Source organism: Leucoraja erinacea, chromosome 36 (genome assembly GCF_028641065.1).
Source record: "Leucoraja erinacea ecotype New England chromosome 36, Leri_hhj_1, whole genome shotgun sequence".
NCBI classification, from domain to species: domain Eukaryota; kingdom Metazoa; phylum Chordata; class Chondrichthyes; order Rajiformes; family Rajidae; genus Leucoraja; species Leucoraja erinaceus.
The window spans coordinates 2183007-2200393 of record NC_073412.1 but is presented as its reverse complement, the minus strand read 5'-3'; the positions used below and the strand labels follow the sequence as shown (position 1 = coordinate 2200393).

At 47.7% G+C, this 17387-nt stretch overlaps 1 protein-coding gene across 2 annotated transcripts in view; it reads left to right on the top strand.

Moving 5' to 3' along the window:
- The window catches only part of loxl1 (lysyl oxidase-like 1), a 109804-nt gene that overhangs the window by 17833 nt on the left and 74584 nt on the right, over positions 1 to 17387 (top strand). The window contains exons 4-7 of one of the 2 annotated variants that reach the window (XR_008726266.1): positions 2042 to 2198; positions 3883 to 3978; positions 6268 to 6383; positions 7563 to 12151. Coding sequence is in view for 1 of the 2 variants with exons in the window: in XM_055662917.1 (XP_055518892.1) it covers positions 2042 to 2198; positions 3883 to 3978; positions 6268 to 6383; positions 7563 to 7569 (376 nt within the window). In the remaining variant the exon portion in view is untranslated. Of the gene's footprint in view, positions 1 to 2041; positions 2199 to 3882; positions 3979 to 6267; positions 6384 to 7562; positions 12532 to 17387 lie in introns of those variants that run through there. The other variant, XM_055662917.1, reaches the window with a different exon arrangement.

The following is a 17387-nucleotide window of genomic DNA, read 5'->3' as shown; positions in this document are numbered from 1 at the left end:
GTGCTTGGAGGGGAAGCTGTCCTTTCAACTTGTCATCACATTCTAAGCCAAATGATGTTGCCTTCCAAGTTAAACATCCCTATCAGCATGGTCCTTGTGTTTGTTATAAGCCAGCGACACAACCGGACTGCTTGCTAGCAGCTCCAATCCGTTGATTAAAGCGACAGATATGGCCCTCAGGACATGTTATCTGGCCGGCAGTGGAATGCAGACTGCCTGCGTCTGCCCAATAGTCTACGTCTCTCGTCTAGGAAGGAACTGCAGATGCCGGTTTAACCGAGGATAGACACTAAAATACTTTGGTTTATGGAGTATGGTTTATACTCTCTAGAATTTAGGAGATTGAGAGGGGATCTTATAGAAACTTACAAAATTCTTAAGGGGCTGGACAGGCTAGATGCAGGAAGATTGTGCCCGATGTTGGGGAAGTCCAGGACAAGGGGTCACAGCTTACGGATAAGGGGGAAATCCTTTAAAACCGAGATGAGAAGAACTTTTTTCACACAGAGAGTGGTGAATCTCTGGAACTCTCTGCCACAGAGGGTAGTTGAGGCCACAGTTCATTGGCTATATTTAAGAGGGAGTTAGATGTGGCCCTTGTGGCTAAGGGGATTAGGGGGTATGGAGAGAAGGCAGGTACGGGATACTGAGTTGGATGATCAGCCATGATCATATTGAATGGCGGTGCAGGCTCGAAGGGCCGAATGGCCTCTACTCCTGCACCTAATTTCTATGTTTCTATGTTGCCTATTTCCTTCGCTCCATAGATGTTGCTTGAGGTTAATGAGTGCAGCAGCATCTATGGAGCGAAGGAAATAGGCAACGTTTCGGGTCGAAACCCGTAAGGGTTTCGTCCCGAAACGTTACCTATTTCCTTCGCTCCATAGATGCTGCTGCACCCGCTGAGTTTCTCCAGCATTTTTGTCTACCCAAGTGGGACAGGCCCCTTCGGGTCGATAGCACGTCGGAAGAAACCAGAACACCGAGGAATAGAAACACATTTCGCTGACACGAAACGCCGCCCATTCCTTCGCTCCAGAGACGCCGCCTGACCCGCAGAGTTACTCCAGAGTTCCGCGCTGTGTCTCTAAACTAGACTGAAATAAACTAAACTAAAAGGGTTGAAGAGTTACGAATTGTGAAGCTGGAGGAGGGAATGTGGGTGGAGGGGGAACGGAGGCGGGTCCAAGTCTAGGTGAGGCATCGGGGAGGGGGAGAAGGGAAAGGAGGAGAGGGTGGCTATTTAAAGTCAGAGGAGTTAAAGGCCGGTCCCACCAGCATGTGCCTCCATGCGGCAAGCGCGACCAAACCGGAAACGGGGGCCACGGTGAGGTCGAGTGAGTGACGTAAAATTCGAGCGAAGTCCGCGCGTTACGTACGGTGTCGAGGACGCTGCGGGCCGGCAGGCCGTTGCCGCGCGGAATTTTTGAACACGTTCAGTTTTCCGCAGCCCCGCGCGATGTCGGGACCAGCTCCCCACAACGCCATACGGCTCCGCCGATCAAAGTGGGACCGGTCCCGCGAGGCCGTACGGCTCAAGCGACCACGTTAGGTCGCGCTTGCCGCACGCAGGTGGGACCGGCCCTTTAGCCTCTTCTTGTATTGGGTGCCACCACTAACTGAACGAGTGGCTGTTAGAGTAATCTGCCGGTCAAACCTCTCTTTCTGTATCCCGTGTGTCCATGTGTGCTTCAGCCAAGTGCCTTGGAACATCAAGACATTAATGCCAGGTGTTTTATGGAACTGTAAACTTATCTCATGCAAGAAATTGTGTTCATCTGACAACTTAAATTTCTCATTCCACCACATTTTAATGATCGTATTTATGATCCTCAGGTCCTATCAAATATATATATATATGTGTGTGCGTGTGTGTGTGTGTACACAATAGGAACTCAGAGATCGTTGTTAAGATACAAAAAGCTGGAGTAACTCAGCGGGACAGGCGGTGTCTCTGGAGAGAAGGAATGGGTGACGTTTCGGGTCGAGACCCTTCTTCCCCGACTAGACTCTTAATGTCTCCGTTAATTTTGTTTCCCAGGCACTACCACAGCATGGGCGAGTTCAGCCATTATGACCTACTGGATGCGGCCACTGGCAGGAAGGTGGCTGAGGGTCACAAGGCCAGCTTCTGCCTCGAGGACACCACGTGTGATTTTGGCCACCTGAAGCGCTATGCCTGCACATCGCACACTCAGGTAGGACGTCGACTCCAGCCAGAGCAGAAACAAAGTTGGCGGCACTGTGTCACAGCGGTAGAGTTGCTGCCCCACAGCGCCAGAGAACCGGGGTTCGATCCTGACTACGGGTGCTGTCTGTACGGAGTTTGCATGTTCACGTTCGTATATAAAATATCTTTCATTCCTTTGTTCTTTACCTTTAAATACCACAATCCCTTTCCCCTGACTCTCAGTCTGAAGAAGGGTCTCGACCCAAAACATCGCCTATTCCTTTTCTCCAGAGATGCTGCCTGTCCCGCTGAGTTACTCCAGCTTTTTGTGTCAATTGACTCATAGAGTGATACTGTGTGGAAACAGGCCCTTCGGCCCAACTTGCCCATACCGGCCAACAATGTCCCAGCTACACTAGTCCCACCTGCCTGCGTTTGGTCCCTATCCCTCCAAACCTGTCCTATCCATGTACCTTTCTAACTGTTTCTTAAACATTGGGATAGTCCCAGCCTCATCTACCTCCTCTGGCAGCTCATTCCATACACCCACCACCCTTTGTGTGAAAAAGTTACCCCTCAGATTCCTATTAAATCTTTTCCCTTCACCTTAAACCTTTGTCCTCTGGTCCTCGATTCACCTACTCTGGGCAATAAACTCTTATGAATCTACCCGATCTATTCCTCTCATGCACCTCTCTAAGATGAGTCTATTTTCGCTTTAAAACCAGCATCTGCAGTTCCTTCCTCCCCATTGTAAATAAACCTCTTCTTTAGATAAATATTTGCCATGCCTCGCTGAGTAGGTGATGGCAATATTCTCCACAGACATTAAAGATTGGACAATTACATCGGCAGGCAGGTTATTTAGCCAGGAGACACACATTCCAGGTAATTGAGGGGAGCTGAGAATTTTCATTAAGCATTAGAATCAGGATTACACTGCCTGAATGGATTTTGGAAACAATTCAAGGGTAATTCTCTAAAATGCAATTGAATATCTAATTGAAAAGAAGTAAATTGCAGAGCTGTGGGGAAAGGGCATGAGAGGAGAGCAGTTGGATGATCTTTCAAAGAATGCATTTGTTTTCCTTAATGGTTCTGTTTGCTCCACAATTTGTGATGTTAGCACCAACTGCAGGATAAAATGACGCAAGGAATGGAGGGATATGGATCAGTAAAGATGCGGGCCTCGGGCTCATGTATCGTGAGCTGAAGGACTCCCCGTACACTAAGGGACATTTACACCAAGCCAATTAGCCTACAAACCTGCACGCCTTTTGGAGTGTGGGAGGAAACCGAAGATCTCGGAGAAAACTCACGAGGAGAACGTACAGACAGCGCCCGTAGTCGGGATCGAACCCGGGTCTCCGGCGTTGCATTCGCTGTAATGCCCCTGTCCCACTTAGGAAACCTGAACGGAAACCTCTGGAGACTTTGCGCCCCACAACCAAGGTTTCCGTGCGGTTCCCGGAGGTTTTTGTCAGTCTCCCTACCTGCTTCCACTACCTGCAACCTCCGGGAACCACCTGCAACCTCCGGCAACCGCACGGAAACCTTGGTTGGGGGCGCAAAGTCCCCACAGGTTTCCTAAGTGGGACGGGGGGCGCATTAGGCAGCAACTCTACCGCGATGGTTAATGTTCGTGTCTCCATTAATCGCGAGTGCCAAGACATTGCTAATTAACAACACAGACATCTTCCTTGGTCTTTCAGGGGCTGAGTCCTGGTTGCTATGACACCTACAACGCAGACATTGACTGTCAGTGGATTGATATCACCGACGTCCAGCCTGGGAATTATATTCTAAAGGTACAGAGATAATTGCTGCTTTGCTCAATATCGTTGCAGAAAAACACAATGTGCTGGAGTAACTCACACAGAGAGTGGTGAATCTGTGGAACTCTCTGCCACAGAGGGTAGTTGAGGCCAGTTCATTGGCTATATTTAAGAGGGAGTTAGATGTGGCCCTTGTGGCCAAGGGGATCAGGGGGTATGGAGAGAAGGCAGGTACGGGATACTGAGTTGGATGATCAGCCATGATCATATTGAATGGCGAATGGTGCAGGCTTGAAGGGCCGAATGGCCTACTCCTAAAGGATTTGAGTATAGGTTCTTGAAGGAAATAGGCAACGTTTCGGGTCGAAACCCTGAAGGAAATAGGCAACGTTTCGGGTCGAAACCCGGAAGGGTTTCGTCCCGAAACGTTGCCTATTTCCTTCGCTCCATAGATGCTGCTGCACCCGCTGAGTTTTCCAGCACAGCCATGATCATATTGAATGGCGGTGCAGGCTCGAAGGGCCGAATGGCCTACTCCTGCACCTAATTTCTATTTCTATGTTTCTAACTCATTGGGTCTGGTGACATCTGTGGAGGGAATGGAGAGGTGACGCCTTGGGTCGGGACACTGGTTCAGACTGAAGGGGGTATCCTTATCCATTCCTTCATGAAGGCTGTGGAGGCCAAGTCAATTGAGACTTTTAAGGCAGAGGTAGATGGATTATTGATTAGTGCGGGGGTCTTATGGCATTCTTACCATAGAGGGAGTACAGCGAAGGTTCACCAGACTGATTCCTGGGATGGCAGGACTTTCATACGAAGAAAGACTGGATAGACTCGGCTTGCACTCGCTAGAATTTAGAAGATTGAGGGGGGATCTTATAGAAACGTACAAAATTCTTAAGGGGTTGGACAGGCTAGATGCAGGAAGATTGTTCCCGATGTTGGGGAAGTCCAGAACAAGGGGCCACACACAGTTTAAGGATAAGGGGGAGATCTTTTAGGACCGAGATGAGAAAAAGATTTTTCACACAGAGAGTGGTGAATCTGTGGAATTCTCTGCCACAGAAGGTAGTTGAGGCCACAGTTCATTGGATATATTTAAGAGGGAGTTAGATGTGGCTAAAGGGATCGGGGGTATGGAGAGAAGGCAGGGATGGGATACTGAGTTGGATGATCAGCCATGATCGTATTGAATGGCGGTGCAGGCTCGAAGGGCCGAATGGCCTCTACTCCTGCACCTATTTTCTATGTTTCTGTGTCGGAGGTTATGGGGAGAAGGCAGGAGAATGGGGAGGTTCTTCTTCTTCTTGCATGTGGCGTGCACAGCCTAAAGTTGTCGGACAACTTGTTCTATTTGATCTTCCGTTTGTGCACGTCGAGTTGATTGCATTAGTCGAAACAGGGCAGACCACGTGAAGGTTGCAATCTCCCCACCCCAGAATACAGGTTGAACGGGAAGGATAGATAAATAGACAATTGACAATAGATGCAGGAGTAGGCCATTCGGCCCTTCGAGCCAGCACCGCCATTCAATGTGATCATGGCTGATCATCCCCAATCAGTACCCCGTTCCTGCCTTCCCCCCCATATCCCCTGACTCCCCTATCTAGCTCTCCCTTGAAAGTATCCAGAGAACCTGCCTCCACCGTTCTCTTAGATAAGCCACGATTGAACAGCGGAGTAGACTTGATAGACTTGATTTACTAGAATGTTGCCTGGGTTTCAACAACTAAGTTACAGAGAAAGGTTGAATAAGTTAGGTCTTTATTCTCTGGAGCGCAGAAGGTTAAGGGGGGACTTGATAGAGGTCTTTAAAATGATGAGAGGGATAGACAGAGTTGATGTGGACAAGCTTTTCCCTTTGAGTATAGGGAAGATTCAAACGAGAGGACATGACTTCAGAATTAAGGGACAGAAGTTTAGGGGTAATATGAGGGGGAACTTCTTTACTCAGAGAGTGGTAGCGGTGTGGAATGAGCTTCCAGTGGAAGTGGTGTCGGCAGGTTTGTTGGTATCATTTAAAAATAAATTGGATAGGCATATGGATGAGAAGGGAATGGAGGGTTATGGTATGAGTGCAGGCAGGTGGGACTAAGGGGAAAAAAGTTGTTCGGCACGGACTTGTAGGGCCGAGATGGCCTGTTTCCGTGCTGTAATTGTTATATGGTTTATATGGCCGAATTCTTCCCTTATGAAAGTATGGACTTATGCTGCCTGACCCAATTAGTTACTCCAGCACTTTGTGTTTTTCTCCAGATTCCAGACTCTGCAGTTCCTCATGTCTCTATATACATTTACGTTTGTCTTTTTGTGTTACAGCTTCAAGTAAATCCCAATTATCTTATCCCAGAATCCGATTTCACCAACAATGTGATCAGATGCAACATTCATTACACAGGGCAACAGGTTGCCACTACAAATTGTAAAATAACACAGTAAGTATCTTTAGGTCGACAAAAATGCTGGAGAAACTCAGCGGGTGAGGCAGCATCTATGGAGCGAAGGAATAGGCGACGTTTCGGGTCGAGACCCGGAAGGGTCTCGACCCGAAACGTCACCTATTCCTTCGCTCCATAGATGCTTCCTGGTCTCGACCCGAAACGTCACCTATTCCTTCATCAGACTGATATTTAGATGTCAGTTGTAACCTTTTCCCAGCGAACAATGATCTATTCCACATTTTCCTTGATCTCCATCCCCTTTGCCCTGTTTTCACACCTTGCACTTCCTTATCTATGTGTCTCCCTCTCCCCTGGCATCAGTCTGAAGAAGGGTCTCGGCCCGAAATGTCACCCATTCCTTCTCTCCAGAGATGCTGCCTGTCCCGCTGAGTTACTCCAGTACTCTGCCTCCATCTTCGGTATAAACCAGCATCTGCAGTTCTTTGCTCCTGTATTTTTAATAAAAGTCCTGGTCTCCTTATTATAGACAATAGGTGCAGGAGTAGGCCATTTGGCCCTTCGAGCCAGCACCGCCATTCAATATGATCATGGCTGATCATCCCCAATCAGTACCCCGTTCCTGCCTTCTCCCCCATATCCCCACTATTTTTAAGAGCCCTATCTAGCTCTCTCTTGAAAGCATCCAGAGAACCTGCCTCCACCTCCCTCTGTGAGGCAGAGAATTCCACAGACTCACCACTCTCTGTGAGAAAAAGTGTTTCCTCATCTCCGTTCTAAATGGCTAACTCCTTATTCTTAAACTGTGGCCCCTGGTTCTGGACTCCCCCAACATCGGGAACATGTTTCCTGCCTCTAGCGTGTCCAAGCCCTTAACAATCTTATATGTTTCAATGAGATGCCCTCTCATCCTTCTAAACTCCAGAGTGTACAAGCCCAGCTGCTGCATTCTCTCAGCATATGACAGTCCCGCCATCCTGGGAATTAATCTTGTAAACCTACGCTGCACTCCCTCAATAGCAAGAATGTCCCTCCTCAAATTAGGGGACCAAAACTGCACACAATACTCCAGGCGTGGTCTCACTAGGGCTCTGTACAACTGCAGAAGGACCTCTTTGCTCCTATATTCGATTCCTTTTGTTGTTCTTGAGGTAAGGGATGTTGAAACTGCTTGCTGAGGCTTTCACTGCCATTTTTCTTTTTTTTTTTATCCAGGTCCTGATCTTCAAGTTTTGAGTCTCAAAACACTGCCTCCATACTGCTTGATCTTGTCTCGTGGGGTGCGAACTTTATCCGGGAGCGGCTGCGGTTTGGTAGCTTTCACAACCAAAGTATCCAAGAGGTGTGCCGGGAGACCTGTGGACCTGGAGACGACCCCACTACATATAAACCTCCGCACTGACCCGTCAGCTAGCGCGTGCGTGTGTGTGCGTGTGTGTGCGTGTGTGTGTGTGTGTGTGTGGACATCTGGAAAAGCCACTCTTAGCACCCCTCGTTACAATCTAGGCATGCCCATTAGGAAAACCAATGACTCTGTTGCACTTTTCATTGGGTAAGAAACACATGCAAGTGTAACCCCTAAGCCCAACTCACTCTTCCCTGCCTATTGAAGATCAGGGTTGGACTTCCACATCAGTACATTCCTACATTATCTCCCAGTTATTGTCCAGGATCAAGAATATTCCCACTTTGGTCTTGAATGTGCTGAACTTTGGCCCATTTCCGAACAGATTTTGGATTGCATAGAAACATAGGAAATAGGTGCAGGAGTAGAGGCCATTCAAGCCTGCACCGCCATTCAATATGATCATGGCTGATCATCCAACTCAGTATCCCGTACCTGCCTTCTCTCCATACCCCCTGATCCCTTTAGCCACAAGGGCCACATCTAACTCCCTCTTAAATATAGCCAATGAACTGTGTGGCCTCAACTACCTTCTGTGGCAGAGAGTTCCAGAGATTCACCACTCTCTGTGTGAAAAATGTTTTTCTTATCGTTAGCACTGAATGATTTATTTAGTTAATTAAGCTGAATTGTTCCACACCGCCTCGGAGAGCCTGCCTCTTGCCTCCACGCTTAGCCTTCTTCTACTTATTAAGGAGTAATGCCCCTGTCCCACTTAGGAAACCTGAACGGAAACCTCTGGAGACTTTGCGCCCCACCCAAGGTTTCCGTGCGGTTCCCGGAGGTTTTTGTCAGTCTCCCTACCTGCTTCCACTACCTGCAACCTCCGGCAACCACCTGCAACCTCCGGGAACCGCACGGAAACCTTGGGTGGGGCGCAAAGTCTCCAGAGGTTTCCGTTCAGGTTTCCTAAGTGGGACGGGGCATTATACACACAGAAACATTAACCTGTCTTTTTCCATTTGAGTTGAATTGAGTTTTGTTTATTGTCACGTGTACTGAGGTACAGTGGAACGCTTTAGTTACTTGCTGACCAGTCAGCAGAAAGACAGGCTCATCAGTAGAAATACTGCCTCTCAGCGCCAGAGACCCGGGTTCGATCCCGACTACGGGTGCTGCCTGTACGGCGTTTGCACGCTCTCCCCGTGACCTGCGTTGGTTTTCTCTCAGATCTTCGGTTTCCTCCCACACACTCCAAAGACGTACAGGTTTGTAGGTTAATCGACTTGGTTATAAATGCAAAATTGTCCCTAGTGTGTGTGTGTGTGTGTGTGTAGGGTAACTGTGTGGGGATTGCTGGTCTGCATGGACTCGATGGGCTGAAGGGCCTGTTTCTGCACTGTGTCTCTAAGCTATTCTAAACAAAATACATGATTACAATCGAGCCATTCACAGTGTACAGATACATGATGAAGGGAATAACACAAATAATGTTTAGCGCAAGATAATGTCTGATCAAGGATAGTCCGAGGGTCTCCAATCAGGTCAGGACTGCTCTCTATTAGATGATTAGTTTGCCCTCTATTTGACTTGCAGCGAATTGTGGACGCAGCCCAGACCATCGCACAGACCAACCTCCCTTCCATTGACTCCATCTCCACCTCACGCTGCCTCGGCAAGGCCAGCAGCATCATCAAGGACCAGTCTCACCCCGATCACTCCCTCTTCTCCCCTCTCCCATCAGGCAAGAGGTAGTTGCTTTCAAGAGGGAGCTAGATAGGGCTCTTAAAGATAGCGGAGTCAGGGGGTATGGGGAGAAGGCAGGAACGGGGTACTGATTGGGGATGATCAGCCATGATCATATTGAATGGCGGTGCTGGCTCGAAGGGCCGAATGGCCTCCTCCTGCACCTATTGTCTACTGGTATGGAAGTGTGAAAACGCACACCTCCAGATTCAGGGACAGTCTCTTCCCAGCTGTTATCAGGCAACTGGAGGAACTGAAAGACGGTCAGGCAGCCTCTGTGGAGGGAATGAACTGGGAATGTTTTGTTTCGGGATCCATCCTTCATGACGCATTTACCCGGAGAGAAGAGAGAACCTCCTGTTATTCCCAAGTCTCGGACCAAACTAGTGGTGGATTGGTAAGTGCCGATATCGTTAACATCTTAAATCTATTGCATGCAACAAACGACCTTAGTGACAGAACTACTGACTCCCACACCAGTCTGAAGAAGGGTCTCGACCCAAAACGTCACCTATTCCTTCGCTCCACAGATGCTGCCTCACCTTTGATTTTTTCCAGCATCTGCAGTTCTTTCTTAAACATTGGTGACAAAAAATGTCACATGATTGAGATGGGAGATAGTTTGCCATTGATGTTAGGAAAGCTCTTTCTGAAAGCCCAAGTGTTAACAGCGTTGTTTCAAGAGTTGGGGGAGCAGATCAATGGTGTTTCAAAGTCGCGGCTGCATTTTAACCGCACACGGCAAATGCAGAAAGGTCCTGTCCCACGTGGCCGTCATTCGCACGGCATTTACGTGACCTTGTAGCGTGTGGGAAGCGTGGGACGGGCGCACGGAGTGGCGTGGAGTTGTGCGCGGTATCGAACAGCGCGCCAGGATTTCGTGTTGCACTAAATCTTCCCACGCTGCCGGCCTGTCGCATAAATGGCGGCCAAAGTGGGGCAGGGTGGCGTTTCGGGTCGAGACCCTTCCTCAGACTGAAACATCATCCATTCCTTCCAGAGATGCTGCCGGTCCCGCTGAGTTACTCCTGCATTTTGTGTCTATCTTCAATTGAAACCAGCATCTGCTGTTCCTTCCCACAGGCTAATTTGGTCTGCAGCTAGCTACTTTTCATTCGCCTGTTTTTGTGAATAGGGGCATTACATCTGCAGTTTTCCAAATCGCTAGCGTCACTCAAGAAACTGGAACATTTTAGAAAATCACCATATAACCATATAACAATTACAGCACGGAATCAGGCCATCTCGACCCTTCTAGTCCGTGCCGAACACATAATCTCCCCTAGTCCCATATACCTGCGCTCAGACCATAACCCTCCATTCCCTTCCCATCCATATAACTATCCAATTTATTTTTAAATGATAAAAACGAACCTGCCTTCACCACCTTCACTGGAAGCTCATTCCACACAGCTACCACTCTCTGAGTAAAGAAGTTCCCCCTCATGTTACCCCTAAACTTCAGTCCCTTAATTCTCAAGTCATGTCCCCTTGTTTGAATCTTCCCTACTCTCAGTGGGAAAAGCTTTTCCACGTCAACTCTGTCTATCCCTCTCATCATTTTAAAAACCTCTATCAAGTCCCCCTTAACCTTCTGCGCTCCAAAAGACTAAAGCCCTAACTTGTTCAACCTTTCTCTGTAACTTAGTTGCTGAAACCCAGGCAACATTCTAGTAAATCTCCTCTGTACTCTCTCTATTTTGTTGACATCCTTCCTATAATTGGGCGACCAAAATTGTACACCATACTCCAGAATTGGCCTCACCAATGCCTTGTACAATTTTAACATTACATCCCAACTTCTATACTCAAACCATAAATATCATAAACTGGGTATTGAAATGACGTTGAGCGCTCCAGACGGATCCATGAAGACACACGGGCCAGTCACTACCGGCCTGTTGCGTAAATGCTAGCCTGACAGACCCTGATGGAACCATTATTAGCTAAAGTTTCCCACCCTGCCCTTGTTGTTCCACACGTTCCATTCCTCACCGGTTCAGCGTGTATATCTCTGTAAATGCCACATCTATAGTAAACCACCTCTCGTTACTACTGACTAAGGAAAATAATGATTCACTGTCTACTGAAGGTAGCCGACTGTAGCGGTGCTTGTGGGACACAGTTGAAGAATTTTCAGTCGCAGAATAAAAGCATCAAACGATAGACTGGAAAGAATGTGTAGGAAGGAACTGCAGATGCTGGTTTAAACCGAAGATAGACACAAAATGCTGGAGTAACTCAGCGGGACAGGCAGCATCTCTGGAGAGAAGGAATGGGTCAAGACCCTTCTTTAGATACAGTCACCCGTTCCTTATCTACAGAGATGCTGCCTGACCTGCTGAATTTTAAAAAAGCCCCTGTCCCACTTAGGAGACCTATACAGCAACCTCTTGTGACCTTTGCCCACCACCCAAGGTTTCCATGAGGTCTCAGGAGGTTTTGGTCACTCTCCCTAATGGTGGAAGTTGGTTCCCGCGTGGTTGAGGCTTCATCTAAGTTGCTGCTTATTTTCTCATCGTGATTAAAACCGGCCTCGACTACAAATAGGTTGCCCTTTTAAACACCGATCATTTTTTAGTGGCAGGTCTAGTCGAAGCCGGTTTGTCTTCATAGTCGAGGAAGGTTTTCAACATGTGAGTGGGAGGTGGTAGGAGGTTGCAGGTCACCTCGAACTTGATTTTTTTTTGGGTGGTGGGCAAGGTCACCAGAGGTCTTCTAAGTGGGACAGGGGGCATAATTACTCCAGCATCTATTACTCGGTTTAAACAGGCATCTGCAGTTCCTTTGTTCACAGAACTGGTCACTGCTTTTATTTCGGGTACTCAGGATACATAAACTGGACAACCCGAGAGCAAACATAACTCTACTGTATCCATTGGCCTTTAACTCTATCCATGTTGATCACATAGGATTATATAACTTTGCACTCAAAGACACTGCCTTGGCAACCGTGTGTATGCATTACTTAAAATAGCAGAAATATTTCACAAGAAATTGTTAATTGTTACTGAACTCTTGTAGGCTGGATGTATATTTGCAAATATTAAAACAAAATAAAGAACATTCAATGCAAGTTTTAATTTGAAACTAGGTGATGGAGCCTCAGTGTTTATTTGTTGTCTTTCATAAGTGATAGGAGCAGATTTCCGGCCATTCGGCCCATCAAGTCTACTCCGCAGGTACACAAAAATGCTGGAGAAACTCAGCGGGTGCAGCAGCATCTATGGAGCGAAGGAAATAGGCGACGTTTCGGGTCGAAACCCTGAAGGAAATCGGCAACGTTTTGGGTCGAAACCCGCAAGGGTTTCGTCCCGAAACGTTGCCTATTTCCTTCGCTCCAGACCCAGACCCAAAGTCTACTCCGCCATTGAATCATGGCTGATCTATCTCTCCCTCCTAACCCCATTCTCCTGCCTTCTCCCCATAACCCCTGACACCCGCACTAATCAAGAATCAATCTATTTCTGCTTTAAATTTATCCATTGACTTGTGGACTCCTCAGCCTTCTGTGGCAATGAATTCCACAGATTCACCACCCTCTGACTAACGAAAGTGGGATGTTTGAGCAGTCGCCCAAAGAGTCGTACCTTTTTCTGGTCGCCGCTGGATTTTCAACATGTTGAAAACGTTCGGCAACCTGCTGCAACTATGACGGGTGCTGGCAGTCGCCGAAAGAAATCATGTAAGTGGGACAGGCCCTTTAGGAAGATGAGAAGGAATTTCTTTAGTCAGAGGGTGAATCTTTAAAATTCATTGCCATTCTACAGAAGGCATAGAAACATAGAAACATAGACAATAGGTGCAGGAGTAGAGGCCATTCGGCCCTTCGAGCCTGCACCGCCATTCAATATGATCATGGCTGATCATCCAACTCAGTATCCTGTACCTGCCTTCTCTCCATACCCCTGATCCCTTTAGCCACAAGGGCCACATCTAACTCCCTCTTAAATATAGCCAATGAACTGTGGCCTCAACTATGTCGATGTGGAGGCTGTCAGTGGATATTTTTAGTCAGTGGATATTTTTAAGGCAGAGATAGATAGATTCTTGATTAGTACGGGTGTCAGGGGTTATGGGGTGAAGGCAGGAGAATGGGGTTAGGAGGGAGAGATAGATCAGCCACGATTGAATGGCGGAGTAGACTTTGGGTCTGGGTCTGAAGAAGGGTTTCTATGGAGCGAAGGAAATAGGCAACGTTTCGGGACGAAACCCTTACGGGTTTCGACCCAAAACATTGCCTATTTCCTTCAGGGTTTCGACCCGAAACGTTGCCTATTTCCTTCGCTCCATAGATGCTGCTGCACCCGCTGAGTTTCTCCAGCATTTTTGTGTACCTGCGGAGTGGACTTGATGGGCCGAATGGCCTAATTCTGCTCCAATCACCTTATGAGCCACATGTAGAGTGGAGCGTTCAAGAAGGAACTGAGAATGGGCCTCCAATGAAAACATCAACTGCCTATTTCTCTCCAGCACTCTGTGTTTTTGCTGCATGTAACTAATTGAGCTCAAATGAGAATAGCAAGCCATTTGACTTTGAAGCATTTTTTCTGCAGGAACTCATAGAAGCCAATAAAAAATGTTCAAACCTATATGACCCACCCCTAAAAAGCCAATTGCGTTTCATAATTGGAATTTAGATTAAATTCCTTGAGGTGACACAGTAAAAATGTCACACTATACAAAGGAATTTTTATAGCCCGTTGATTCTTAACTGATCTCCACAATGGTCTAACAAGCCACTGGTTTTCAGAGCAATCAGAAATGGACCATAAATACAGGTCTTGCCAGCAATGATGTTAAAAATCCCAGCGCAAATACTAACTTGTTAATTCTTGCCATTTCAAAAGTAATTCAAAGGCATCTGTGAGTCGTGTAACACGTTTCAGGGAGAAGTCAAACAAGTTTCAGTATCTAATGAATCTTATTCAGGGGCTTTTCGACACACACTGACTTGTATAGCACGATTTTACTGAGCTCGCAGCTAACAATGGCCAGTCTGAAGAAGGGTCTCGACCCGAAACGTCACCACTTCCTTCTCTCTTAGCAACATGGTGCGCTGACAACAACCTGGCCCTTAACTCCAAGAAGACCAAGGAGCTCATTGTAGACTTCAGGAAGTCCAGAGGCACGCACACCCCCATCCACATTAACGGGACGGAGGTGGAACGTGTTTCTAGCTTCAGGTTCCTGGGAGTCAACATCTCCGATGACCTCTCTTGGACCCACAATACCTCAACTCTGATCAAGAAGGCTCATCAGCGTCTCTTCTTCCTGAGGAGACTGAAGAAGGTCCATCTGTCTCCTCAGATCCTGGTGAACTTCTACCGCTGCACCATCGAGAGCATCCTTACCAACTGCATCACAGTATGGTATGGCAACTGCTCTGTCTCCGACCGGAAGGCATTGCAGAGGGTGGTGAAAATTGCCCAACGCATCACCGGTTCCTCGCTCCCCTCCATTGAGTCTGTCCAAAGCAAGCGCTGTCTGCGGAGGGCGCTCAGCATCGCCAAGGACTGCTCTCACCCCAACCATGGACTGTTTACCCTCCTACCATCCGGGAGGCGCTACAGGTCTCTCCGTTGCCGAACCAGCAGGTCGAGGAACAGCTTCTTTCTGGCGGCTGTCACTCTACTCAACAACGTACCTCGGTGACTGCCAATCACCACCCCCCCCCCCCCCCCCCCCCCCCCCCCTGGACACTTATTATTATTTATTTCAAATCGTTTGCTATGTCGCTCTTCAAGGGAGATGCTAAATGCATTTCGTTGTCTCTGTACTGTACACTGACAATTAAATTGAATCTGAATCTGAATCTCTCCAGAGATGCAGTAAGACTGGTGGGAGAACTGGGAATGGGGAGAGGATGGAGAGAGAGGGAATTCAAGGGCTACTTATGATCATATTGAATGGCGGTGCAGGCTTGAAGGGCCGAATGGCCTATTCCTGCACCTATTTTCTATGTTAGGGAAGTCAATGTTCATACCACTGGGGTGTAAGCTACCCAAGTGAAATATGAGGTGCTGCTCCTCCAATTTACGCTGGGCCTCACTCTGACAGTGGAGGAGACCCCGGACAAGAAGGTCAGTGTGGGAATGGGAGGGGGAGTTGAAGTGCTGAGCCACCGGGAGATCAGGTTGGTTAAGACGGACTGAGCGGAGGTGTTCAGCGAAACGATCGCCAAGCCTGCGCTTGGTCTCACCATGGGTTGAGTAAGTTCTGCTCAGTGGAATATTTCCGCTGTGAACACAAAAAGCAAGTTGATTTTCAATGAGAGCGGGTTTGTGATAGAGATCTCTGTTGTAATTGAATCTGTCTGATGATCATGTCATTTGGTTTCACTGCAACTGACAGCTAGTGCTTTCTCCGATGGGAATCTGATTCCACATTTTTTATCTTATCCCCAATTTTATGCTTGTGTGGCAAATTGGAATTTGCTCAGCTCCATTTATAATCTATTCCTCACCACTGGACTTCCCTGAAGCTGGGCTGTGTAAGATTCACAACATTTTCCTTGCAGATTTTACTTACAGTTCAGTTTGGTTTAGAGATACAGCGCGGAAACAGGCCCTTCAGTCCACGCCGTCCAGCGATTACCCCATACACAAGCACTTCCCTACACTCTGGGGCCAATCTACAATGTAACTGCGGCCAATTTGTCCCACGAACCCGCACGTCTTTGGAATGCGGGAGGAAACCGGAGCACCCGGAGAAAACCCACGCAGTCAATGGGAGAACGGCCAAACTCCGTACAGACAGCACTCGTAGGCAGGATCGAACCCGGGTCTCTGGCGCTGCAAGGCAGCAACTCCCAGTGTGCAGGGAGTGGATGCGAAAGTGAGATGCGTAAGTAAGTAAGTGTATCGGCCAAGTATTCACATACAAGGAATTTGCCTTGGTGCTCCGCCCACAAGTAACAACATGACATACAGCGACAGTCACGAATGACTCGGAGAAACACTAAACATTAATAATAATAAAACATTAATGATAAAACACCATTGATCAAGCATGTGAACCAACAAAATACCAGGTCAAAGGGAGGCTACAGATGTTTGGCTGTTGAGTAGAGCAACTACTGGTGGATAAAAACTGTTTTTATGTCTGTGGCTGTGGCAGCTTTGACAGTCCGGAGTTGCCTTCCAGAGGGAAGTGATTCAAAGAGTTTGTGGCCAGGGTGGGAGGGGTCAGAGATGATCTTGCCCGCTCGCTTCCTGGCTGCTTCATAATATGGAACTAGTGTGAATGAGTGATCGATACTCAGTGCGGTAAATAACACAAGCCAATTAACCTATAAACCTGCACGTGCGGGAGGAAACCGGAGCACCCGGAGAAAACCCACGCAGTCACAGGGAGAACGGTCAAACTCCGCACAGACACAGGACAGAACCCGGGATTCTGGCAGCCAATCTATCACTGCACCACCTGTTTGTTGACTATTAAATGTGTTCTGAATCAGCACGGCAATCTGTAGATTGCAGGGAAGTTATGGATGGCTAACAGATGGCTGCTCGTCATGGAAGGATTAAAAGTAAACGCAGATACACATTTGATATCATTTAACGGAGGCTCTGCCGGATATTGTGGTCTGAAACGCGATGGATAATGTTGGGAGCACAACTCTTTACAGCTGCTATCAAAAACAAGTCTTCCTCATCACTCATCAGACAGCAACTGGGAAATGCCATGAGATCGAGCAGGCAATAGCAGAGAGCTGTAAAAGCCAAGAGGATATGAGAAGATATGTATCTCTATCTGGGCCCTTGGTCACCATTTGCTTCTTTCTTCATCCAAGAATTTATTTTTGATGATAACAATCTGACGCCTGAGACTGAGAATACAGTTTTGGTCTCCTAATCTGAGGAAAGACATTCTTGCCATAGAGGGAGTACAGAGAAGGTTCACCAGACTGATTCCTGGGATGGCAGGACTTTCATATGAAGCAAGAC